Source organism: Gymnoscopelus braueri (genome assembly GCF_963280865.1).
Source record: "Gymnoscopelus braueri genome assembly, chromosome: 8".
NCBI classification, from domain to species: domain Eukaryota; kingdom Metazoa; phylum Chordata; class Actinopteri; order Myctophiformes; family Myctophidae; genus Gymnoscopelus; species Gymnoscopelus braueri.
The window spans coordinates 36,400,205-36,427,356 of NC_137609.1; the positions used below are offsets into that span (position 1 = coordinate 36,400,205).

The window sequence follows — 27,152 nt, forward strand, 5'->3', positions numbered from 1 at the left end:
TTAATTTTACGCTCTCAAGAGTTACATTATTGTTAAACATCTGCATTACTTAATTTACAAGATATCTACACAATTACAGAATGTAGAATAATTGCTTTTTCAACATTTGCCTGTTATCTCTCCTATTAGTAGAGCGGATAGTAGGAACAATCGTTCACTTTGTGATACAAGCGTGAAAATTGGCATGAACATTCCTTTAGGTCAACTCTTTGACTTTTTTAATCGAGCCACTCAAAAATCCAAGATGGCGGCCATTTTTCAAGATGGCCGATACCTTAGTGGGCAGTTAAGTGATATGATAGTTTATTTGGTGATACAAGCATGAAAATTGGCATGAGCAGTCTCTGTGGGTCACTTGACAATAGGCCACCCACAGCTACTTGAAATTTCAAGATGGCGGCCATTTTTCAAGATGGCCAACACTTTAGTGGAGCATTTAAGTTATATAATGGTTCATTTGGTGATACAAGCATGAAAATTGGCATGAGCAGTCTCTGTGGGTCACTTGACAATAAGCCACCCACAGCTACTTGAAATGTCAAGATGGCGGCCATTTTTCAAGATGGCCACCACCTTAGTGGACTAGTTAAGCTTAAGAAATCATTTAGTTGGTGATACAAGCATGAAAATTGCCATGAGCCGTCTCAAAAGGTCATTTGACAAGAAACCGCCCACAGCCACTTGAAATTTCAAGATGTCAATCTTTAAATGATACCTTTTCTCATAGAAATGTATTGGGTTCCTCAAAAAGCTCTGTCAAGAGAGGTTGTTTGACTGTGTTTTGTCTGACTCCTCGCCCACGACCTGTCCAGTTTGGTAAGACCTGTCAGGAGTTGCCTCCCACCGGCATAGCTCTCAGGGTTCACTGAGGTAGGCCTAAACAAGCTCCCTTACCACGACAAGGTAACAGTCACAAGGGAGGATATATATATATATATATATATATATATATATATATATATATATATATATATATATATATATATATATATATATATATATATATATATATATTGTTTTTTTTTAAACTAACAGCCATTACATGTGTCAAATAAATACTAAGGGGTGGGGATACAAAAAATAAGATGAATAAATTAGCACAGTTGTGGTGCTGATAAGCACAGTTGTGGTGCTGAACGGACAGTGCTCCAAAATTATGAGTAATGGCTAATACTGAATGGCAATAGCCACGGAACCATGACAAACGATACTAAGGAACTAAACTGAAAATGTGCTTCACTGTTAGATATGGCAGTGGAAGGCAGTGGAAGCAATGTTACAAAGTAACAACTGAAAATTACACAGTAATAGACTAGATAAAAAGTAAAACATGATGCGTCGATGTGACGAGGGGAAGCCGAGCCATAGGCCTCCACTTGAAAACACAGAGGACAACAGGGAATAACTCTGGCAAAATAAACATGCAAATAGGTTCTAGCAGGGGCAACTACATAGGCATGTGAAACTGAGTCCATATCTGAAGCAGTTACACCTTCCAGTACATGCCTTGGAGCACCCACATTTGGTCAACTCCCAACAACTCTCCGCAATAGGTGGAAGTGGAGTCCAGAAGACTTTCCACTTCTCGTCCTGTTCCACCCATCCCCAGTCAGATGGGCTCGGCATTTGTGGATGTCGCTTCAATGCCTGTCCCCACACGTATCCAGCCTCATAAGAAGCATGTTTGGCATGCTCTTTGAGTGCTGCTTGAGTTGGTGGGATCAAGTCATATTGTCTTTGCTTTGTGACGGCCCTGCCCCCTCTGCCTTCACTGATGGCTAGCCGGCAGCCTGAGTGAGTAGGGCGGAGTGAGGCAGGCCGTTAGACCAACTGGGTGCAGCTGGGTGAGGTGGTTTGGGAGAGTATATAGGGAGCTCTCCCACAACCTCTCATTCTCTCTCTCTCCTCCCTGAAAGCAGGATCTCTGCTACCTGGCCTGTGGGGCCTAACCCTTTTGTTTTCAGTTCCTTTACACACCTTATACAACACTCGCACAGCACATTCCACACATCCATACACTGCATTACATTACTGATTACTGACTTACTCACATCTCATACTTGCTTTGCTTTTGATTATGATTACATTCTTTAATTCTGAATAATAAATATAATTTAAACGTTGACCTTGTGTGGACTCCCTCTTTTTGCCATGTGTTACCCTAGTGCATGACAAAATGGGGGCTCGTCTTAAAAGTCACTTGGTTTGTTTGGAAATTTAGATTTGATCAGATGATTTGAAATTGCTTTGGAATTTGTTTGTTTGGGAGTTTCACACAAGTTTGTTTGTTTTGTTAGGAGCTGGGGAGAGAGAGCATTTGGCCCCGGTGTGCAGACTACAAGGTAGGTGTTGGGATGGGTATTACGGGGGGTAGTGAACAGAACAAAAAGTTGGGAACAAATCCCTGAGCGACCGGTGCCAGTTAGGGTACCGGTTGTTTTTTTTCTTTGATGTAATTAGTGTTTGAATAGCGGCGGATCTCGAGGGTCACAATAGGTGGCTGGAGGGGAGCATTCCTCATGCTCGGGTGCCGACTGGTAGGTTAAGGTAGCTAGGTAGACTAGTACTGTATATTAGATAAGTTAGGGGGGGGTTTGTTCCTATTTTTGTGAAGTTCATCTGCACCTTGTGTTACACAGACCAGCACTGAGTTTTGTTGAGTAATCTGCACAAACAAATTTTAGTCATGGAAAATTTTGTTAAAACTCCATCAGTGGAACTGTTGAACCTCTGTACCAAGGAACAGTTAATGTTGGTAGCCGCTTATTATGACATTCCTGTGACAGAAAAGCTCAAGGCACCTGTGAAGGCCAGTATAGTGACAGGCTTAGTGGCGAAGGGGATCCTTCAGCCAGTTGAGGAAGTTGAGGAAGATGAGGAGGAAGATGATGAGGAAGATGGAGCTGTGGGAGAATCCAGTATGGGGTTCAAAGAGAGAAAGGAGCTTTTATTGTTAAAACAGCAGCATGTGTTGGTAAAACAGCAGCATGTGTTGGAAGTGGAAAAAATTAAACAACAAATTGAGACGGCTAGGTTGGATGTGGAATACAAAAAGCTAGACATGATCCAACAGGGTATATTATCATCAGACGCACTGTTCACTGGTAATACTGAGAGGAGAGGGAGTGTAAAAACTTCTGACATTGGCATTAACCTCAGACTACTTCCCAAATTTAACGAAAAGGATCCCGATACATTCTTTTTATTATTTGACAGAGTTGCGGATGCACGTAACTGGCCAGACACAGATCGCGCCTTAATGTTACAGTCCATTCTCACAGGGAAAGCTCAGGAAGCATTCGCTGCTTTAAGTCCTATGGATAGTAGGAGCTATGTAAAAGTCAAGGCAGCAGTGTTAAAAATGTATGAGTTAGTGCCAGAGGCATACAGGCAGCGATGTCGTACCTGGAGAAAACGTGACAAACAGACTCATGTAGAATTTGTAAGAGATTTGACTACACAATTTGCACGCTGGTGTTCTTCATCAGAGGTTGAGAACTTCGAACAACTATTTGACCTAGTGGTAATGGAACAGTTCAAGAACACTCTACCTGCTAATGTTGCTACGTATGTAACTGAGAGTAAGGTAAAAACTCCAGCCGAGGCAGCAGTTTTAGCAGATGAGTACGTTTTAATTCACAAGAGTAATTACAGTGGTCAAAGTACAGAGAAAGTGTACAGAGAGAGATTTCCCCGGGTAAAGACCGGAACAGAGTTTCATGGCCACAGGTTCGACAACAGAGTTGACAACAGAGTTGACAACAGGGTGACACCAGGCACGAATGACAAAGCAGTGGGCTTATGTCATTATTGTAAAGCAAACGGACATTGGAAAAAGGAATGTCCAGTCCTTAAATCTAAGGAGAGGTTCACCGGCTCACAGGTTAAACCATCTGCCTTGACCAACTCACTCAGCCCAGTGGCTTTGCCTGTAGGACAGCAGAGTGCGCTATTGAAGCCTAAGACTGCTAATGCATATTTGCCATTTATTTCCAAGGGGTTCATATCAGTAACAGGAAGTGACAAACAGGTGCCAGTGAGGGTGCTAAGAGACTGTGGCTCATTGGATTCCTTTGTAAGAGAGGGTGTTTTACCTTTTGCAACGGAAACTGATACGGGGGAGAGCATTTTGATTCAGGGAATGGGCATGTTTGTGTTTCCAGTTCCAGTGCATAAAATGTCTCTCATTTCAGACTTGGTTAAGGGAGAAGTTCACATGGGGGTGCGGCCAGAGTTGCCTGTGGCAGGGGTGGACATCATTCTCGGTAACGACCTCTGTGGGGAACGAGTATGGGCTGATCAGGTACCCAATGTAGTAACTAGAAAGTGTCCTGGGGCTGTTCAACAGGACAATGTGTCTGATGTTGCAGTGGTATATCCAGCTTGCGTTGTTACACGTGCCATGGCTGCCTCACATGATCTCCAAAGTGCCGATCAGGAGGTGGGTTGTGGTACATTTGACTTGACTTTGCCTGAACAGTTTAAATCTATGTCACAGGTGGATTTGGCTGTAGAACAGAAAAATGATCCTAGTTTGCAAGAGCTGTTTGACAAAGCCATGTCTTTTGACAAGATAAACAGTAGTGTACATGGGTATTTTCTGCAGGATGGCTTGCTGTTTCGCAAGTGGGTTCCTCAAGCAGAAGCTCTTGGGGGGGATCCAATCTTTCAGTTTGTGGTTCCGAATAAATTTCGGACATTGGTCTTACAAACGTGTCATGATAATGTTGCTGGGCATCAGGGTGTAAAGAAAACCTATGATCGGGTGTTGCGATATTGTTTTTGGCCCCGTTTGAAGCGTGACATTGCAGCATACATCAAAAAGTGTCATACTTGTCAGTTGACGAGCAAGCCGAACCAGTCAATAAAGCCAGCTCCACTGTGTCCAATTCCTGCAGTGGAGAAACCATTTGAACATCTCATTATTGACTGTGTTGGGCCGTTGCCTCGTTCAAAGCTGGGCCATACATATTTGCTCACAGTTATGTGCCAAGTAACGCGTTACCCAGCAGCTTATCCACTTAGAACCATAACCACCAAGTCGGTTGTGAAAGCCTTGACACAGTTCATCTCGGTCTTCGGGATACCTAAGATCATACAGAGCGACCAGGGTTCTAATTTCACCTCCCGTATGTTTGCCGAGGTTCTCAAGCAGCTTCATGTTAAGCATAATAAGGCTTCAGCTTATCATGCTCAGTCACAGGGGGCCTTAGAGCGGTTCCATCAAACCCTTAAGTCCATGCTGCGCTCATACTGTACAGAACTGGGGCGAGATTGGGAGGAGGGGTTACCGTGGCTCTTGTTGGCTTCTAGAGAGGTAGTCCAGGAAAGCACAGGTTTCAGCCCGAATGATCTAGTGTTTGGTCACAAAGTTCGAGGTCCCATGGCTATTTTAGAGGACAGCTGGAAAGTAGCTGAAACCCCTAAAAGTCTTCTTGACTATGTCAATGGGTTTAGACACAGGTTGATTTTGGCGGTGGAAAGTGCAAAAGAGAAGTTAGGACAGTCACAGAGGAAAATGAAGTCTCTTTATGACAGGCGTACAGAGCCTAAGCAGTTTAAAGCTGGAGATCAAGTTTTGCTCCTTCAGCCGATAGTGAGTTCTCCTTTCCAGGCAAAATTCAGTGGGCCTTACACTGTTGTGAGACAGGAGACAGAGCAGAATTACATCATAGCTACTCCAGACAACAGAAAGAAGACTAAGCTGTGTCATGCAAATCTGCTAAAATCATATTACTCCAATCAAGCTGATGGGGAAACGGTGAATGCATGTCTTTGTACAACCAGGGTAGCTGGGTCTTCATCTCTGGTAGTTAATCCAGAGGAGGGTGAGACTCCTGATGTCATTTTACAGGGTCGGTTGAACAATACGGAGTCCTTGAGTAAACTTGATTCTAATTTGGCCTATTTGGATGATGATAAACGTTCTGAGTTGTTGGCTCTTATTAACGGTTATCCTACTCTGTTACAAGATGTGCCCACGGTTACGCATCTCATTGAGCATGATGTGGAGTTGGAGGATACAGTACCTATAAGACAGCGTTTTTATCGGGTGTCACCTGAAAAACGTAGATATTTGAACAAAGAGGTCCAGTATATGCTGGACAACCATATTGCTGAACCATGCAGCTCAAGCTGGGCATCGCCTTGCCTATTGGTTGGTAAGCCTGATAAGACCTATAGACTGTGCACAGACTATCGGAAGGTCAATAATATCACAAAGCCAGATGCTTTTCCCCTTCCACGAATGGAAGATTGTATAGATGAGGTGGGATCAGCTACTTATGTGAGTACATTTGACCTTTTAAAAGGATATTGGCAAGTCCCTCTGTCGAAGCGAGCACAGGAAATATGCGCTTTCATTACACCATCTGGTTTATTCAAATACACTGTTATGCCTTTTGGTCTGCGCAATGCGCCCGCAACTTTTCAGCGCCTCATGAATCGAGTGGTGGCTGGTTTAGAGGGATGCGCCGTATACCTTGACGATGTGGTAATCTACAGCGATACCTGGTCTGAGCACGTGCAACGTACGAAAGCCCTCTTTGAGAGGTTGGTCTGGGCACGATTGACAATCAATTTGGCTAAATGTGAGTTTGCAAGAGCAACTGTAACTTATTTGGGCAAGGTGGTCGGGCAAGGAAGTGTGCGCATGGTTCAGGATAAGGTAAAGGCAATCATTGAATATCCTCCTCCAACTACGAAGAAAGAGTTGCTCCGTTTTATGGGACTTGTAGGATATTATAGGAGTTTCTGTAGAAACTTTTCGTCCGTGGCTGAGCCATTAACCAGATTGTTTAAAAAAGATGCTAAATTTATCTGGTCAACTAGATGTCAGTTGGCGTTCAAGAATCTCAAGGCTCTGTTGTGTTCAACTCCTGTACTGGCCGCTCCACGGTTGGAGGAGTCCTTTTCATTACAAGTAGATGCTTCAAATGTGGGTGCTGGAGCTGCGCTTTTGCAAGCAGATGAGCAGGGTTTGGACAGAGTGGTGGCTTTCTTTTCACGAAAGTTCAATACGTATCAACTTAACTATTCAGTTATTGAGAAGGAGGCTTTGGCCCTAATATTAGCTTTGCAACACTTTGATGTATATTTGGGTTCTGGTTTAACTCCACTGGTGGTCTACACAGATCACAATCCACTGACATTTTTGAAGTCGCTGCAGAATCCAAATCAGAGGTTAATGCGATGGGCATTATTTTTGCAGCCCTACAACATGGATATTCGCCATATAAAAGGTTCTTTAAACGTGATGGCAGATGCACTGTCACGTGTACATTAGGCTTATGTGTTGAACTGTTATGTTATTTATCGTAAATGTCTTGTTTTTCTCCACTAGAGACTATCCTGTCTTCGGCTCTCTTAAATTGCTCCTGTGCACAAGGTTGCTGAGGCTGGAGGCAGGATGGTGTGGCAAAGTGGAGTAACAGGTAGTTATGGATGCACTGTCACTCATCACTCTTAATACTGTTCTTACAGGTGACTGAGGGGGTGAGTGGGTGGTTGTATGGATAGCATACAGTTGCAAATTTGTTTTTGGTAAACCTTAGTTATGGTGAGTTTGTTAATGGATATTGTGGGCTGTAGGGGCTTGGTTACAATAATCTAAAAATTGTAAGGTGGCTATTTTACTTTATTAGAAAAGTGTACAGTGAAATGTTGTCACTTTGATTTTGTTGGTTGCTAATTGTTTTTTTTGTATTTCTTTAGTTAATGTGGTGGAACCACATTCTTATGGAGGGGGGTGTGACGGCCCTGCCCCCTCTGCCTTCACTGATGGCTAGCCGGCAGCCTGAGTGAGTAGGGCGGAGTGAGGCAGGCCGTTAGACCAACTGGGTGCAGCTGGGTGAGGTGGTTTGGGAGAGTATATAGGGAGCTCTCCCACAACCTCTCATTCTCTCTCTCTCCTCCCTGAAAGCAGGATCTCTGCTACCTGGCCTGTGGGGCCTAACCCTTTTGTTTTCAGTTCCTTTACACACCTTATACAACACTCGCACAGCACATTCCACACATCCATACACTGCATTACATTACTGATTACTGACTTACTCACATCTCATACTTACTTTGCTTTTGATTATGATTACATTCTTTAATTCTGAATAATAAATATAATTTAAACGTTGACCTTGTGTGGACTCCCTCTTTTTGCCATGTGTTACCCTAGTGCATGACAAATATCACTTGATCAATCCTTTTTTAACATTTAGTTTACTTTTAACATAAAATCAGTAATAAAAAGTAAAGATAAAAAACGCGGAGCGTGGACCGCGGTCGTGGCCGTGCGAGCAACACAGAAGTGCGTAGCGCATCCTAATCCAGACTTCATTCAAATTCTCCGTCACCGTCATCCATACAAGTATGTTTATAAATACCTTGTGACTGACTGTTAAGTTTTATCACCAGCCGATCAAACGATTTGAAACGCAAATGATTTTGGCTGAATTAACAACACTGGCTTTTGCGACGCGAGCGGCGAGCCTCTCTCTCGCAGTGGTGTAAATGAATGCCCTTCTTATCTTCATCATCCTACAGCGTCACACAAAAGCATGAACAGTACAAGCTCTATGAGGTTTCCACCCGACAGAGACAATATTATGTAGCCTACTGTATAATCCCTGTCACTACCAACCCAACCGGTATTAATGGGGAGGGTGTAGACTAGAGACAACCACTTTTTTCTTCCGTTTTTGTCCGACCGTCTCTTCCTCGGACCTCACTCATTCTCCCCTCTCATCCCCTCTCCTCTAGGCCAGTGGTTTTCAACCCTTTTCATATCAAGGTCCATTATTTATTCCACATTCCACGGATCCCACCATTTGATGAGATTTAGACTCTCAGACGCAAAACTAGAATATTTTGTTATCATTGGATAAGACTAAACAATGTGACTACTTTTTTCCACCACTGCTCTCTCAAACCTGGTGATTAATCATTAACCCACAGGATTTATTATTGTCCGTCTTATTAAAAAAGACAATGCCTACATAAAAGGGAAACTTAGATGGCGTCTTTTGCAACATAGTAGGCCTAGCTGTCCATCGAGGCTCTTCCTTTTCACTGATGGGGACGCATTTTGGATAAAAGAGAAAGTGATTCAGACACGCAGCAAAATACTTATCTTTTCTTTTTTCTGAGCGGTGTGCGGACGAGAGGTGTGCAGGGGGGCGATGGGAGGGGGAATCGGAGCGGAGCCCCGTGGGGGGGGGTCACAACATTGGATAATAATAATAAAATAATAAACTATTTATATAGCACCTTTCATGACATAAATGCAGCTGTAAGTGCTTTACAGAGCAACAAAAATAAATAAAATACAACATTTTAGATAGACAGTATAGAGACTATTATGTGCCTTATCGGATCGGAATTAATTGGATCGGATCGGTTTTGATACTGCCTGATCGGGATCGGATCGCAAAAACCTTGATTGCAGCACCTCTACTATTAAATTGTTATCTATATCATTATCAATATCTATACATGTTTATCTAACTGACATTGTAGTAGAGTGACAGTTGTAAAATGTCACTTAAATCATTATCTATCTGACTGGTTCACAATGTGGGGTCCTTGAGGGGGATCCAGGGGGTCCCCAGCAAAATAAAGAACAGTTTAAACACTTGAGCCCGATTAAAACTTTCAGCTATTCAAAAATAGCAGATCTACAAGCCCCCAACATGTTGCATTGCAACACTATGGGAGCTTGTAGATTTATTTTATTTATAAAATGTCAAAAACATATGTTCTTCGTTATTTGAATACTTGAGTATTTACTTGAGTAGATACTTTGTCCACCACCAGTCAGCACAACAACTAGTTAACAGTGACCAGCAGACACAAAATCACATCCCTTTAATAAAGCACACCTCCAGAAGGGCTTTCACTTCTGCCCATAGACGCCGCAAACACAACTAGTTACACCGTCTGTCATACGTAATATGACAAGACGCTGACACAGCCCTGGGTAGGCCACCAGGCCTGGTGGAGATCTGCCCTCAGAGGAATGACTTTAGCGGTGGTTACTGTTCCTCAGTGAACTTTGTAACGCTGTGTTTGATAAGTGTTGTATAAATAAAACGTTATCATTATGACTCACAGTAAAGCCGTCATATTTCAGGATCAAAGTCCACAGGTGTGTCATGTTGGAACATTAACAGTGGAGCCGTTTGTTTCAGGATCCATTTTGACTCGACGCTGGAAAGACAAGAACCTGCTGCTGTATGTATGGTAAGTGTTGAGAGGTTTTGTTATTATAAAAAAAAACAAGAACATGCTGCTAAATGTACTGTAAATGTTTGTTGTTGTTGTTGTTGTTGTTGTTGTTGTTGTTGTTGTTGTTGTTTTTAGGGGGGGGTCGGGTAAAAACCTTTCTTGTCCAAAACTGTTACTTTTCAGGAAATGTAAAAAAATAAGAGAATCTTTGATCCAATGTAGTTATTATTTAGTCACAATGTAGTTATTATTTAGTCACAATGTAGTTATTATTTAGTCACAAGATCTTGTTCATACTTTTCAATGGTTCAATGAAACCCACAGCAGACAGACTTAACCATTCTCACGTTCACTTAAAACAAGGGAAAAAGAACAAAACATAAAGCAAAAACAGCAGATCTACAAGCTCACAACGTGTCACATTGTGAGCATGAAAAACTGTTATTTTGGGGGTGAATTACTCCTTTAACACAATATTAAAGATGTCTGTAGTCTTTGTATGTTTATTTGTAGATAGATCATAGATTGTAGCTCTGATGACCGTGTCTTTGTCTTGTAAATGATTAGCTGGGTTTACACTGTGGACCGGCAATAAATGATGTAAGGGTCCATTTGGTTCCATGTGTACACTCTCAGAGTTACAGACCTGTAAGGGTCCATTTGGTTCCATGTGTACACTCTCAGAGTTACAGACCTCCTCACAGGCCTTTTTTTCCTTTTCTCTCTCCCTTTCAGCTCCACCTTTCCTCTTTTTATCAGTGTGAATGGGGTTGAGATCCTTAACATAACGTTAGTTTATTTATTTTGTCGAATCAATCTGCTCCACTCTCTCCTTCGCTCCGCCTCTCCTCACAGACCATGGTCTTTCTGTTGTGACTACATAGAGGACAGTCCATTGTCTCATAATGTACTAAGACTACTAATCAGTCTGGACTCCATTTTGTTTTGCAACATCAGATCAAATCATAGAGATTAGTGTAGGGTACGTGTTTTTAAATAATACACAGGTAAAGCACCTTTTGCATAGCTTTTTGCTGTTGCTTCAATATTAACCACTTTTTAACCACTATCAGAAATATTTAAAAGTAGCCGATCTACAAGCTCTGTCTGTCTGTCTGTCTGTCTGTCTGTCTGTCTGTCTGTCTGTCTGTCTGTCTGTCTGTCTGTCTGTCTGTCTGTCTGTCTGTCTGTCTGGCTGGCTGTGTGGCTGGCTGTCTGGCTGGCTGTCTGGCTGTCTGTCTGGCTGTCTGGCTGTCTGGCTGTCTGGCTGTCTGGCTGGCTGTCTGGCTGTCTGGCTGGCTGTCTGTCTGGCTGTCTGGCTGGCTGTATGGCTGGCTGTCTGGCTGTCTGGCTGTCTGGCTGGCTGTCTGTCTGGCTGTCTGGCTGTCTGGCTGGCTGTCTGTCTGGCTGGCTGGCTGTCTGGCTGTCTGTCTAGCTGTCTGTCTGTCTGGCTGGCTGGCTGTCTAGCTGGCTGGCTGGCTGGCTGGCTGGCTGGCTGGCTGGCTGGCTGGCTGGCTGGCTGGCTGGCTGGCTGGCTGGCTGGCTGGCTGGCTGGCTGGCTAGCTGGCTGGCTGGCTGACTGGGTAACTTGCATAAACAAACTTATAAAGATGTTTATCAATTATATTATCAAACCACACTGCCAGACTTATTTCTGGCTGCGTGCACGCACTGCCAGCGATTTTTCAATTTTCTTACCTTTTGAAGTAGTCACAGAATATTTATCTCCAGTATGATCGATCCCCTGATGGCTGCTAATCACAGAGGGTTTCACTGTGCTTCTGCAACAAACAAAAAAATGTCATGGCGACCTCCCGTTAGCTTGTTATACGCCGTTGAAAATAGCATGTCTGACCAAAAATACATAGTAAAACACTTACATGATTTTTACAGGATTGTTTAAGTAATAAGTTAACCAGGAAGTGAATGGAGCAGTAAATCTTCGGTTATCTCCTGGTTCTTTGTGAAAAAAATAAAACTAATAATAATACTAATAATATAAAAAAGTCACATGAATTATGAGTCATGTGACTTGAACAGACTTAACAACTTATTACTTCTGCTTTGTACTAATTGCCCCACCCCCCCCCTTCTGTCTCTCTGGCCGATCGCGGTTGGAATGTTATTGTCCCAGTGGATATGTTACAGGGTGAATGGAGAACCAGGGTGATTGAAGAAGGCTCGCTCGTTTTTACCCACCCAGCAATTCTGTAGAAGAAACACTAGAGGGAGCCACAAGCCAGGCTTGTGCACAAGCACATATGGCCGCGACCACCCACACACACACAGTCACACACACACACACACACATGCGCGCGCACGCACACGCGCTCATGCTTTCAATGGACTGTTAAGATACTTTTATTGTGTTCTGCTGGCTTTTGTTTTAGTTTCTCCCTGACACACACACACACACACACACACACACACACACACACACACACACACACACACACACACACACGCACACAGTGATCCATGAAAAGAACTATTCTGTCCCTATCGGTTTACAACTCAAACGGCGCTGAGTCGACAAGTGGAGCATCGGCCGGTCAGCGCGGGCACTCGCGCCGTGAGGCGCGAGGGCGCGCTTCCTCGGCCTCAAGCTCCACTTGTCGGCGCGCCTCCGTCGTGGACAAGCGTGTGCGTGTGCGTGTGTCTTTTCTCTCTCCTCCCGTGCTCTCCTCCCCTTCCTCGTCTTTTCTCTCTCCTCCCGTGCTCTCCTCCCCTTCCTCGTCTTTTACTCAAGAGGGACAATGCCCGTCGCAAGTTGATGATGTCATTTGTCCGTGTGTGGTCCAGCCCTATGGAATGCTTATGCTAATAAAAAAAAAAATGTATAATTTATATGGATTTGTTTCACTGACATATGAATACAATCTAATCTATAGCTTTCATAATTATGGAATGTAGACATTAATGCATATTCCCTGATGTACTTAACTGTTAAAATTTTTTTAACACTCAAAGTTTGTGTTCAATGGGCCTCATGCAGCAATAAGTTCCTAATGTTTCCTCTTACATTTCTTCCTAAGTGAATTCCTAAGAGAAGTTGAGTCAGATTCATGAAACGTTCTTAAAAGGCAGAATTGTTCGTAACTATGTTCTTGATGATGATGAATCCCAATCCTCGTAACTTGAAGGGGTGTGCCAGTTCATCCTAATTACCATAGGGAGCCGCCCCACCAATCCCCACATAAGGCATGACTGCATGGCTCTGCCTGCAGTCACACCTGTGTGTGATTGCTGCACACAGAAATCACAGGAAATCACACACAGAAATAAAATTGAGAGAATGAAGTAAAGAATACCTAAACTATAAGTCTACAGATGGTGGAACACCAGACTCCAAACATAAAAATAAATAAATGTATAGTTATTTGGAGGTACTTCTGAAGTGAACAGCAAATTATTTTATTGAATTAATGAATGTATTTTATTATTTCTCTCACATTAATCAACATATCACCACTATAGACATCAATGTACATTTGCTGAAATTAGCTGTTAAAAATGTTATCCATATTTCATGTTCAGGAGTAGCGTTAGTAGTGGATATAAAACATTTTATTACTGAAAGCTGGTGGGTGGATATGGAGGGTCTTTAAGGTAGCAGCTGCTTGGTATGTAATGGGGTGGAAATAGGGGTGTGGTGGGTGATATGGTGGTGCAAGGAGGGGTGTAGGGGGCTATGTGGGGGGTATGGGGATGGGTATGACGGGTGGGTATAGGGGGGCTTTCAGGTAGGAAGGGGACTGGAAAATGGGGGTGTGGCGAATGTCGGGGATATGGGGGTGGGGGTATGGGGGGTGATGAGGGTGGGTTGGGTGGGGGGTTATGGGGTAGGTATGGGGCTTGGGCTTCAACTCAACCGGGTCCGTTTGGGTTAGATTGTAATTTCAGACCCGTCTCAAACATTTTCATGTCAAGGACCCCCAAATTGACATGCATTTGGCTGCAGACCCCCACCTGAAAATATTTTCTGCCAGGGAAAATGTTTCAAGATTTATCAAAATGTCTTGAAAATAGCCGATCTACAAGCTCAAAATGGCCAGTAATGGGACGTGTTGTGAGCTTGTAGATCGGCTATTTTCAAACAAAGTATAAATAGGGTTAAAGTGATTAAACTGTTCTTCGTTTGCTGTGGACCCTCTGAAACTCCCTGAAGGACCCCTGGGGGTCCCCAGACCACACTTTGAGAACCACTGCTCTAAAGATATGATAAAAATATTATTGTAATTTAAATCCCATATTATACAACTGTAGAATTGAAGAAACTTCGAGAATTAATTATCTTTGCACAAACATGTCACACTTAAGAACTCAAAAGCCATCCTAAGAGTGCTCATCAGTGTGTGTAGATTCTCTTCTTACCTGAGAACAGATCACAGCTAAGAAAACATTGGAGTATACCAAAATCTTCTTAAAAACCTCTTAAATGGGTCTAAGAAAAAAAAATCCTCTTAAGAAAGTGTGCGTAGATTCTGTTCTTACCTAAGAACAGATCACAGCTAAGAAAACATTGGAGAATACCAAAATCTTCTTAAAAACTTCTTAAGTGGGTTTAAGAAGAAATTTCCTCTTAAGTACCGTTGCTGAATGAGGCCCAGTGTCTTCACATGTTAAGAGAATGAAGCCGAGATGATAACATCCCCTGTTTGTGCCAGGAATCAACCATGGAGACACTTGAGGAACGCATGTTGAATATTCTGGAGGAGCTGGAAGACAAAGAGTTCAAGAAGTTCCAGTGGTATCTGCAGAAGCCTTTGGTAGCGGGTCTCCAGCCGCTCCCAAAGGACGCTCTGAAGGTAGCCGACAGGATGGACACTGTCGATCTGATCGTAGAGAATTACCCCAGTAAAGAAACTCAGATTTTTGCCGAAGTCCTGAAGAAGATTAAGAAGAATGATCTAGTGGAGAGGTTTCTAAACACAGCCGAAGGTAGGTGAAGAGAATGTGTAAGTTAACCCCACTGTATATTAGGGGTGGGACGATATGGGTATCTCACAATACGATATCTGTGGCGATATTAGGCCCTCGATAACAATAATGTCACGATATTCGATATATTGCGATATCATGATATTCGATATATTGCAAGAAATGTCACCAACGATATATCACAATAGTCCTTGCATTCAGTTCATAAACACATAAAATAGCACCAAAAGTTAGAAATCATCACACAAATACAGAAGAAAAAAAACACTATTTGTACAGAGTCGGAAAAACAACGTATCACAAACGAAAAAATATCGATATTTTCGGCAGTATATCGATTATTTATCGCGGGAGGAAGTATCACGATATATCGTAATATCGATAAATTGTCCCACCCCTACTGTATATACCTGTGTGTATCTTGAAAACCAGGCCCATTGCAAGTTGCTGTAGTCTGTACTACAGTACTCTGTAATCTGTACTCTCTCTCGGACTCAGTGATAGTTGCCATGTATGCCCTGCAGTGTCCAGTGTGCCTCTGTGTTGTCCCTGTTGTGACTCTACCCTACATTTTGAACATCTTATCCTCTGTCCTTTGTGTTGTCCCCCCCCCCACCCCCTTCATGCTGTCTAACATCAGACCAGCATGAAGCTACAGACGCTGAGCCACCAATGTCAAGTTCAACTTCAACTTCAACAAGTGAAGGAGTCACTACCACTGAGGAAGGTGAGCTGACACTATGAATATATGTCTTCAGTATACTGGTGAAACTGCTCTGTTCACTCCATTTACCTCCATATTAGTCTCCATATTCCTTCAAGTGCTTCACGTGCTTTGTTAGATCTGTTTTACTATTATGTAGGACATGTATAAGACCATGTTTTAACATTACACTGACATCCATATAGTTTTATACTGGAAGACTCAGCTTTCACCATTGTTAATGCATTATGGAGCGCACACATTGTTACATTTTATGTTTATTTATTTTTTTTTCGCCATAGCGCAAAATACGGTGACGTTTTAAAGCACAGGTAATTAAAACAAGCACCGATCTTGTGAAAAATGAAAACAGGATTCTATGTCACACGAAAGTAGCAAAAATAGCCGATCTACAAGCTCAGTTTTGAGCTTGTAGATCTGCTATTTTTGAATTGGAATCCTGAAATGTAACATTTTTCTTTCATTTCAAATGATTTCAACTTTAACTTTATGAACTTAAATACAAATACATTGGACATAAAAAAGACAATAGAATTGTAATACTATTCATTAAGCTACTATTATAGACTGAAGTAATTAAAGCGGGTCATGTTAGCATGTTAGGAATTGTAACAGCTGAAATCAATAATATATCAGTATTCTGATATTAACCTGTGGGCCGCATTAAGTGAAGGTGGGCCCCCGGGCCACCAGTTGCCCATGTATGCTGTAGTCAAATGATTATGAAACTTACCGCCTAAGACGTGGGTTTTAAGACGTGCATAATAGGGCCCCTGTGTCACAGGTGTCAGTCCAAGGTCTCCTCAGTCTCCACCTCTCACCAACTCTCCACCTCAGAAGAAAGGGAAATCATCAGACCAGCAGGAAGCTACAGACGCTGAAACACCAATGTCAAGTTCAAGTTCAACAACAAGTGGATTCTCTAAAACTGGATGTGAGCCAACACTATGAATAGATTTCTACAATAAACTGATTAAACTGTATGGTCTGTTCACACTATTTACCTGTAAACTGTATGCCTTGTGTTAAAGCATCATATTAACTCATATTATAACAGAGCTAACTAACATTTCATTTATAAGATAACTGTCCAACTGACATCCATATTATGTTTATACTGGAATACTTGTTGTCTATTCGAATGATTATGAAAGTTGTATGACAAGAACACTATGAGGCTACGGTGTATACAGCCTATATCAAATGGCAACAACTGAGCTAAGCCTAAACAAACACTAATATTCCATTAATTAAGGGATGAAATGTCTTTACATTTTAATCATATGAAATCTAGAATTCTGGAATTATTCCGGCAGACTTTAGGCAGAAAAATATCAGATACAAGCTTGTTGCGACACTATGTGAGCACCTAGAGGGGAGAACAGATTTGGTTTAGAAGGAAATACTAGCTGACCTACTAAGGAGCCCTGGGGGACCCCGGACAACAAAGTATAGCGTTTAAGTGGCTAAATCATAGAATGTTCAGTAATCTGAGTTCCCAGAAGTTTTTCGCCTCGCATACAAACGGGAGCGGCGAGGAACTTCTGGGCCAGAGCCCTGGTATTTGTGGGCGGGATGTAACTTACGCTCAGAATCTGAGCGGACACGTCACTTACCGGTCTGAGAGCTGTGCAACTCGTCTAAAAAGTCAGACGAGAGGCAAACAGCAGTACACAACAATGGCGGCCGCAATGTCTCAAGGGGAAATTGCTTCCCGTCGCTCCTATTTACATCTAACACCCACTGCATGTGGATCCCGCCCCCTTTTCTTCATTGGCTGTTGATTTGAATCAGAACTCAGTGGCCGCGCCCCTGTTGTTCAGGCTTTGAGCCGAAGCCTCCCAGACTAAATGTTCAGAGGCATGTTTAAATTAGTTTTGGCCACATAGATAAAGTTTAACCAACAACTCAATTTTCATTCCCCTTAAGTATCTTCAGCGAGCCTCTTTGTTGATCAACACCGGACTAAACTGATTCAGAGAGTGATCATGGTCAATCCCATCCTGGATCTGCTCCTTCAAGAGAAGGTCATCACCCAAGAGGGCTACAATAATGTGACGTCTAAGGATACCAGTCAGAATAAGATGAGGGAACTCTATGAACACCTGAACTCCAGAAAAGCCAAAGACATGTTCTACAAAGGTCTAAAAGAGCATGAGAAGTGTCTTCTGGATGATCTGTAAGCAATTGTTCTTTAAATTAATTTGACACCCCAATACAAAGGTATTGGAGGAAAATATCTTCTCATATTCTTTCTAAAATCTCTGGAGCATTTTTCATATAAATTAATTTTAGGCCAAACATTGTGTACAAATGAATGTAGCTTTTCAGACCATGGTGTGTGTGTGTGTGTGTGTGTGTGTGTGTGTGTGTGTGTGTGTGTGTGTGTGTGTGTGTGTGTGTGTGTGTGTGTGTGTGTGTGTGTGTGTGTGTGTGTGTGTGTGTGTGTTGTGATGCTAACTTTACGTGTGGTGCATGTGAGTTCATCTTAAAGACACAAAAACCTTTATTCAGGAATAACATCTCCTGTAATAATAAATGTATTTCCAGTTGTTTGACTCGTTTGGTCCTATAGAGCCTAAAGTATTTATATAGAATTATTAGATTTATATACGGTCCTATAGAGCCTAAAGTATTTATATAGAATTGTTAGATTTATTTACGGTCCTATAGAGCCTATAGTATATATATATAGAATTGTTAGATTTATATACGTTAGTAAAACATTTAATACATTTCACAACAGGTGTCCTCAGCCTTCTCCTCCATCACTCAGTGCAACACAACCCAACGCAGCAGCTACATCTGACCCAGGTCAGTGTTGTTTAAAGTTTATTGACTCTAAATGGAGACATTTCATGGTTGGTTTATATCTGCTATTGTAACTGTTGAATTCCATTCTAATTGTTTTCATTGGACATTAAACTTACATTACACTTACACTCAATTACATTGCATTACATTACAGTTAACATGTTTCTGATAATGGTAGCATGTAGCATTGTTGCATATCTGGGCAAACATATAGTAATGATAACGTCAAGTGAAAACATTTTGTAATTCATTATGTTAACACATGATTGTTGTGTGTGTAAAAATAATAAAGGAATTGCTTTGTTCCTTATAGATTGCCTGGTGAAAACAAGAATGCATGCACGTCATATTACACACTACCAAGACAAGCTTAAAACAAACGTTAAGGACCCATTTACGTGTGTACCTGACGGGTCAGTCCAAAGGACGGATAAGAAGGATTTTGAAGAATGTTACACGCGTCTCCTCGTTGTACATGTGGATGAAACAAAGATCAGCAGTGAGGTCACACAGATGGAGAGGAAGAAAGCAGGGCAGGAGATCCAACTCAGTGAAATCTTTACACACCCCTCTAGTCAAAACATACGCATAAGAACAGTGATGTCCATTGGCGAAGCAGGAGTCGGCAAAACCTTTCTCGTTCACAAGTTTGTCTCTGACTGGGCAAAGAAAAAAGATCAAGATCCCCATCTCACATTCGTGCTCCAATTCCGCCAGCTCAATTTGCTGCGGGAACAAATGTTTAGTTTGGCACAGCTAATCCACAAATGCATCGACGCATCCAAATGCATCCCGGAAGAAGCTCTTAATTACATCTTCACTAAGCTGCAGAAGTCAGGAAACCGCAACTACGACCAGAGTCCTTTCAAAGTTCTGCTTGTCCTGGAAGGTTTAGATGAATGTCACTTGAAGCTGGACTTCAAGACTGACCATGACTGCTCTGATGATTTAGCCATGGCTGCCCCTCTGGAGATTCTACTGGTCAACCTCATCAAAGGGAAACTGCTTCGCTCTGCTCACATCTGGATAACCACACGCCCTGCAGCAGCCAAACAGATCCCTGATGTCTTAGTTGACATGATGACAGAGGTGAAAGGGTTCACTGATGACATGATGGTGAAGTACATCAAGAAGAGATTCAGTGACGAGAATCAAGCCAACAAAACCGTCTCACACATCAAAGCATCAAAGAACCTCCACATCATGAGTGAAACCCCAGTCTTCTGTTCAATCATTGCCACCGTTCTGGAGGACATGTTGAAGACAGATGAGAGAGGAGAGCTTCCCAAGACCCTGGCTGCAATTTACAGCCACTTCCTCTTTGTCCAGACAAAGAGGAAGTGGTTAAAGTATGGTAAGAATCAACAGAAACTCACAGAGGCTGATAAAGCAGTTCTTCTGAAGCTGGGCAGGCTGGCGTTTGAACATCTACAGAAAGGCAACCTCATTTTCTACGAAGAAGACCTGGAGAAATGTCATCTTGATATTAAAGAGGGTGCACAGTACTCAGGACTGTGCACAGAGATCTTCAAACCAGAAAGTAATTTCTTCCAGGAAACCGTCTACTGTTTTGTTCATCTGAGCATCCAGGAGTTTCTGGCTGCAGTTTATCTGTTTGACTGTTTTACACAGAAGAACATGGAGGTACTGAAGGCATTCCTGAACAATAACGATTACAACAGCAACAGTTCCCTGTCTGACTTCCTGAAAGCTGCAATGGAAAGTACCCTGCAGAGTGAGAGTGGCCACCTGGACCTCTTTGTCCGCTTCCTTCATGGACTCTCACTGAAGTCCAACCAGAGACTGTTGGGAGGCCTGCTGGGTCAGACAGAGAACAGTCTAGAGGAGATCGAGAGAGCCATCAACAACCTGAAGGAGATGGATCCCTGCAGTGGCTCTCCTGACAGATGTATCAACATCTTCCAATGTTTGATGGAGATGAAGGCCCTCTCAGTAAGTCAGGGGATCCAACAGTACCTAGAGTCAGGAAAGGAACTCTCTGAGACCCAGTGTTCAGCTCTGGTCAGAATGCTGCAGATGTCAGAGGAGGTTCTGGAGGTGTTGGATGTGGACAAATGCAACACATCACCAGAGGGGCGATACAGACTGGTCCCAGCTGTGAGGAACTGCACAACAGCCAGGTTAGTAGTCATGTGAATGTCAACATGTTAGAGCACTATTCACTCATATACTCCTTTCATTAATTCAAAATAAAAAGAATGGAGAAAAAATATATAGGACCCTCACTTCATGGGACCCTCACTTCATATTTACGTATGACTGGTTCAAACAGTAGTGATAGCATCATATTGTTTTTATTTCTACTGTAGAAGAGTAATATTTAAGTGTTAGTGCGTGATGCATGCGTGTCATATGATCATGTTATGGAAAAAAACATCTGGAGGAAAAAGACTGTGTGTGTGTGCGTGTGTGTGTGCGTGTGTGTGTGCGTGTGTGTGTGTGCGTGCGTGTGTGTGCGTGCGTGTGTGCGTGCGTGCGTGGGTGGGTGCGTGTGTGCGCTCGCACTGTGTTTTTCTTGTGCTGTAGCTTCCTTCTCCTTCCTATCTGCAAATCCACTCCTATTATTATATTATTTATTTATTCCTTAACTCTTTGACTGCCAGAGTGATAGTGTAACAATGTCACCCCACTGCCAGAGAAAAAGAGCGATTTTTACTGTACCTTTTAAAAACCATGGAATATTCTCCTCACGGTAGTATTGGGGGGGGGGGGGGGGGAATCCGCTTGCGGCGATCCATTGCACCACTGTGGCCATTTCAATCAGGCTGTTTTTTGCCATAAAGTAAGAGGAACGGAGATATGGCCGTTTACCCACAGGAAATAAACAGGAAGCAAACAAGCTTTTATTTTGTAAAATGACGTAATTTCTGCTTCTCTCATTCACTCGCTGAGAAGGGACCATCCATAGGCTAGGTAGGAGCGCCATCTGGTGTAATAAAAGATTTCCGCCTCCGTCCACTTCCTGTTTATCGGTTTCCTGGAAACAGTTGTATCTTGAGTTGCCTTGTTTTGCCTTGGATTCGGCGAGACACAGTAGTTTCAACGTGGTCTAACAAAGGAAGGGACAGCTCCGGTTACTCTTTTTTTTTTTCTCTGGACAACAAACAGTTATCCCATTTGTGTTTACCAACGGTCTGACAAGCGATCATAATGTATATAAATGTTCTGTGGCCAGTTGGGGAGGTGGGAAAGAATTGCATTTTTGACGGAAGATGCTGTTTTCAGCATGCCTGTGACAAGGAAAGGCACCTCGCGGGTGAATTTTTTTTCCTCTGGACGACGCCCACAGATACTGTCTGTGTTTACACACGGTCCGACGATGGATCATAATGGATCTACATTTTCTGTGACCAGTTGTAAAGGTTAAAAAACACGAAAACGCTGGCAGTGGGTGAGTTTATTAACTCACTCTGGCAGTTAAAATAGCAGATTTACATCCTACAACGCATCATATTGCGACACATTGTGAGCTTGTAGATCGGCTATTTACAATGTACACATTACAGGGGCTAATGTGGTCAAACTGTGATGCTATATTAACTAATTTTGCAGGGGACCCCCTGCAACCCGTGTGTGTGTGTGTGTGTGTGTGTGTGTGTGTGTGTGTGTGTGTGTGTGTGTGTGTGTGTGTGTGTGTAAATAGAATATGGTACCACACATAAGTTTCTGAAAAAGATTAAAAATAAATTACTATATACTGTACATGGCAACAACAACCCAAAAAGGGGTTCCCGGATTGAAAGGTATAGTGGCGTATAGGGGTTCCAGGTCTAAATAGGTTAATACTTCCATGTAAGTTTCATGCTATAGTTTACAGAGACAACTTTCCATATGTCTTCAGATTCTCTGTTCTCTGTTCTTACTGACATCCTGTTAATGTCTGGAGAACTACATAGAAGATCTCTTTGTTAACGACCTTTACATTGAACATGGACTGATCTGTTTTGATCATCTCTGATTTAACATTTAATCTGTCATTACAGACTTGTTGGCTGTGACCTCAGAGAGGAACACATTGAAGTTGTGGCTTCAGCTCTCAGTTCTAATCCATCCCATCTACGACACCTGGACTTAAGTTCCAATAATCTGGACCTGGAGGCGCTCAATGCTGCACTGAACAGTCCACATTGCAGACTGGAAACGCTAAGGTCAGATACATTCACAATACTTATTTCCATCAATGATTTGAATGTGAATAAGGTTGATATCATAGTAACACAAGTTGACTAGAATAATGATTAGGTACAGAGACTACATGTACATCTTATAATTGAGATAAATTCACCTAAACCTCCTTAATGTTTTAGCCTCTGACACTTAAATCCACTTTTCCATTCAGACCAGTACAGACCAGTCAGAGACCCCCACTCTGCTTTTAGAGCAAGTTGTGGTTTATCATCAGAGGTCCATGATTGTCTGTCTGTCTGTCTGTCTGTCTGTCTGTCTGTCTGTCTGTCTGTCTGTCTGTCTGTCTGTCTGTCTGTCTCAGTTGTGAAAAAGTAATCTAATTATTGTTTTACTTAAAGGTAGGGTAAGTGATATTTTTGGGTTAAAACAAAAAGTATTTTGTTAAAAGGTTAAAGCACTATATTCTGATAGTAATCATTGCTATAGAGTGTTTGTTCAGTAACAGGAGTCTCCCCGTCTCTCCAGCTCTTTAATAAACAGAAAATACATTTTCCGGTAGGTGTCAAAATCTCAGCCAATCAGGAGAAAGTAACCATTTTTAAGCTTCATTTTTATAGTGTTCCACTTCAAATTTTGCCTGCTCATTTCTTAGTGTCATCACTTCCAATTTCACTTGTTTAATCTACATCCTGATTGAGTTCTCCATCCTGATTGGATAAAATTGGAAATGAAACTGAAACTGAAACAAAAATGCATTTTCTGTTTTATAAAGAGCTGGAGAGACAAGGAGACTCCCTTTACTGAACAAACACTCTATAGCAATGAGTACTATCAGAATATAGAGCTATTTAACACTTATTTTAACCAAAGAAAATCACTTACCCTACCTTTAAGTAAAAGTAGCAAAACCACAATGCTGCAATACTGTTACTAATGTTACTAGTGAAAGTACTGCATTCAAAAAAAATTGCTTGAGTACAAGTTCAAAGGTATTGGTATCAAAATATATGAACAGTACCAGAAGTTAAAGTACTCAGAATGTCCCATTTCCAGGAGTGTTTAAAAAAAAAAAAAAACTGTGCACAAATCTTTAGAAAATAACAGATCTACAAACTTGTTGTGACCTTGTAGATCTGCTGTTTTTCGTATAGCCAAAGTATAGCATAGGTAATGGAATAAGTGGCTAATGCATATTTTGTAATAATAATATAAATCTAATACAAGTAAATACCAACTAAAAGAAAATCAAATAATGGAGTGCAATATTTGCCTCTGAGGTGTAGTGGAGTAGAAGTATAAAGTATTACAAAATGGACGCTCTCAAGTAAAGTAAAAAATACCTAAACTGTAACGTTACATTCCACCACTGGTCTGTATTGTCTCCAGCAGATGTTGTCCTTCCTGTATGTGTGACATCAGCAGTTATCAGCTTCACTTGTCTTAAACTGTCCATCAGCTGTATATGAACTCTGTTTGCAGTATAAACTCTATGTGTATAAACTCTGTTTGCTGTATAAACTCTATGTGTATAAACACTGTTCTCAGTCAGTTTGCTGGATCATATGTTGTTAACCTGTTGCTGTTTCCTGTCTATTTCCTGCCAGTTGGAAAATTAAGTGAAGATGATTTAGTTCATGTTACTCCTGTCTTCCTGCTCTTTCCAGCTCTAAAATACTTGAAAACCATGACAGTCCATCCAGACCAGGTCCTTTAATAGATGGTTGTAAGCAGGTTTATTCAGGGATTTTGTATGTTACAGCAGACAATCAAACATCTGGTGTTATTTTTTTCCTTTTTTTTCCCCATTTAGACTGATTCACTGCTGGTTGTCCAAGAGATGCTGTGAAGTCCTGGCCTCGGCTCTCAGCTCCAATCCTTCCCATTTGAGAGAATTAGATTTGAGTTTGAACAGCCTGCAGGATTCCGGAATTGATGTTCTCTCTGCTGGAGTGAAGAGTCCACATTGTCAACTGCAAACCATGAGGTAAATAGTGTGTTTCCTGTGCGGATCTGTACTTGACCATCAACAGCAGTTTGTTAAAGTCTTGATATCTCTGCAGGTTGTCTGGCTGTGGGATCACAGAGGAAGGCTGTTCTTCTCTGGCTTCAGCTGTGGCCCTCAATCCCTCCCATCTGAAGCATGTGGACATGAGCTGTAACCACCCAGGAGAGGCTGTACCGACGCTAATCTCTGCTGGACTGGATACTGTCAAGTGAGTAGACTTGGACTGTGTTCATGTCTGTTAGTGCAGCGATTCCCTTGTTTCATGTTAAGTGGTTGGGTAGGCCAGCCCGGTGAAATGAGAATGAAAATGAGAATGAAATTAGTACAAAATGACTTACTTGCATAGATTGACCCAACAGTTTTGGGAGTACCTGTTTTAGTATATTGTCACTGTTGGGCGCAAACCTCCTATCTCTGTTTTTCAACCTTTTTTATTGTCTTTAATACATCAGTGCTATTACTTCCATAGTAGCCTCGATCTCCAGGCTTTTATTGTTTAGTTTTGCTAAAAAATAAAAGCCTGGACCAGCGCGTGTTCATTTCCCCAACCAACCAGAGTGCAGTGGGCGTCGCTCGTAATGTTGTGTTAACGGGGCGGGGGTTGACGGACAGATCGGTGAACCAATGGGATCAGGCGCAGTCTCTCTGCGCCTCTATACACCCGCCCCTCTATACACGAAATCAGGAGCGTTGGTGCAGCCTACTTCCATAGTAACGCTAGATATCCATTTAAGAATCCAGTTAAAACTGGATGGATGGATGGATGGTTGGATGGATGATAGATGGATAGATAGATAGGAATAGGAACACAAGGTTGATAGTAATGTGGTTAAACACAGATTCATCAAATACCTGTCTATCATTGTTGTTCATAGGTGAACATTTCCAGCTATGTGCCAAACATTTTCTAAAAGGAATTTATTTCAAAAATAACTAACACACAAGTACAGTTCAATACAAGGTCAGCTAAGAGGATTTAAACCCAAGAAAGCCTATGGCTTGTTTCCATTGGGGTCCTTTGTCACAATCACAATCTGTTGCATTGCAACATGTTTGTGTGTTTGTGTGTTGTGTGTGTGTGTGTGTGTGTGTGTGTGTGTGTGTGTGTGTGTGTGTGTGTGTGTGTGTGTGTGTGTGTGTGTGTGTGTGTGAGAGATGTCATAGCAAAAGGAACATAAATGGTTCAACACTGATTTTACACATAAGCTGTAGCATTTGTATTTGTGCAACGTGACAAACCATCGAAGAGTGTCCTGAATTTGACATTGTAAAATGTGTTCTGTTTGATTTGATGATGTATTTGAATTGTACGGAGCCCCTAAAGGGACATAGTGCACAAGATCCTTAAACGGGAATACCACTCATTTTCAACATTGAACTATGTCATTAATTCACCTTAAAGCTGTTGTGTGGAAATAAGAAAAAAGTCCCCCCCCCCCCTCTATGTTGCCTAGAACTGGAGAATTGATTGTTGAGGTCATGCGATCAGTGACATCTGACATACGTACGGCGTACTTTTGGCTCCGCTGTCTAGGCTGCTGCATTCACTAGAATGGGGAATCTCACTTCCTGCTGAAACAGTGCGACTTGTAGTAGTTTATAATGGCATTATGGTTATATATCACATTTCACAAGACATAGAACTTGTAGATAATAGAGATCAATTGGCTGAAAATGCTCTAATAAGTCTTAACTTTATATTAAAGTCGCACTGTTTCAGCTGGAAGTGAGATTCCCCATTCTAGTGAATACAGCAGGCTAGAGGGCGGAGCCAAAAGTACACCGTACGTATGTCACTGATCACATGACCTCAACAATCAATTATCCAGTTCTAGGCAACATAGAGGGGGGGGGGGGGGGGGTTTCTTATTTCCACACAACAGCTCTAAGGTCTATTAAAGACATAGTTCAATGTTGAAAATGAGTGGTACTGTATACCCCTTTAAGTTGTTCCCACGTCTTGATTAAAGTGCGAGCACAAGATCCTTAAGTTGTTCGCACAACTTAATAAAGTGTGTGCACAAGATCCAAAAAGCGATTATGTTATTAAGCAAAATTGATTGAGTTAAATGCTAATTACATCAGAACTTATTCGGCAAAATAATACCTGTTCTTATTTGTGTATTAAAATATACATTGCTGTTACAAATTGAATTCCAATGCGCATGCACGCTCACATGCATTCAGTCATCATCTGTTGTCTCAGACGCTGCCACTAACTACGTAGATCACTTTTTTTTAATGTATTAAGAAGAATAGCTACTTTAATTATTGACACTAAAAACAAACAATGCTCTGTAG

General features: G+C 42.0%; 1 protein-coding gene across 1 annotated transcript in view; it reads left to right on the forward strand.

Moving 5' to 3' along the window:
* Nucleotides 1-2,686: 2,686 nt before the first annotated feature.
* Nucleotides 2,687-27,152, forward strand: part of LOC308090820 (NACHT, LRR and PYD domains-containing protein 3-like) — a gene marked incomplete at both ends in the record, with an annotated part of 26,198 nt that continues 1,732 nt past the window's right edge. Inside the window, 12 exons of the mRNA XM_080436093.1 lie at nt 2,687-3,104; nt 4,194-4,303; nt 14,886-15,159; nt 15,800-15,886; nt 16,668-16,817; nt 17,822-18,062; nt 18,630-18,697; nt 19,011-20,650; nt 20,735-20,838; nt 22,702-22,866; nt 24,657-24,830; nt 24,907-25,059. Of these exons, the coding sequence (XP_080292219.1) occupies nt 2,687-3,104; nt 4,194-4,303; nt 14,886-15,159; nt 15,800-15,886; nt 16,668-16,817; nt 17,822-18,062; nt 18,630-18,697; nt 19,011-20,650; nt 20,735-20,838; nt 22,702-22,866; nt 24,657-24,830; nt 24,907-25,059 (3,584 nt within the window). The remainder of the gene's footprint in view (nt 3,105-4,193; nt 4,304-14,885; nt 15,160-15,799; nt 15,887-16,667; nt 16,818-17,821; nt 18,063-18,629; nt 18,698-19,010; nt 20,651-20,734; nt 20,839-22,701; nt 22,867-24,656; nt 24,831-24,906; nt 25,060-27,152) is intronic.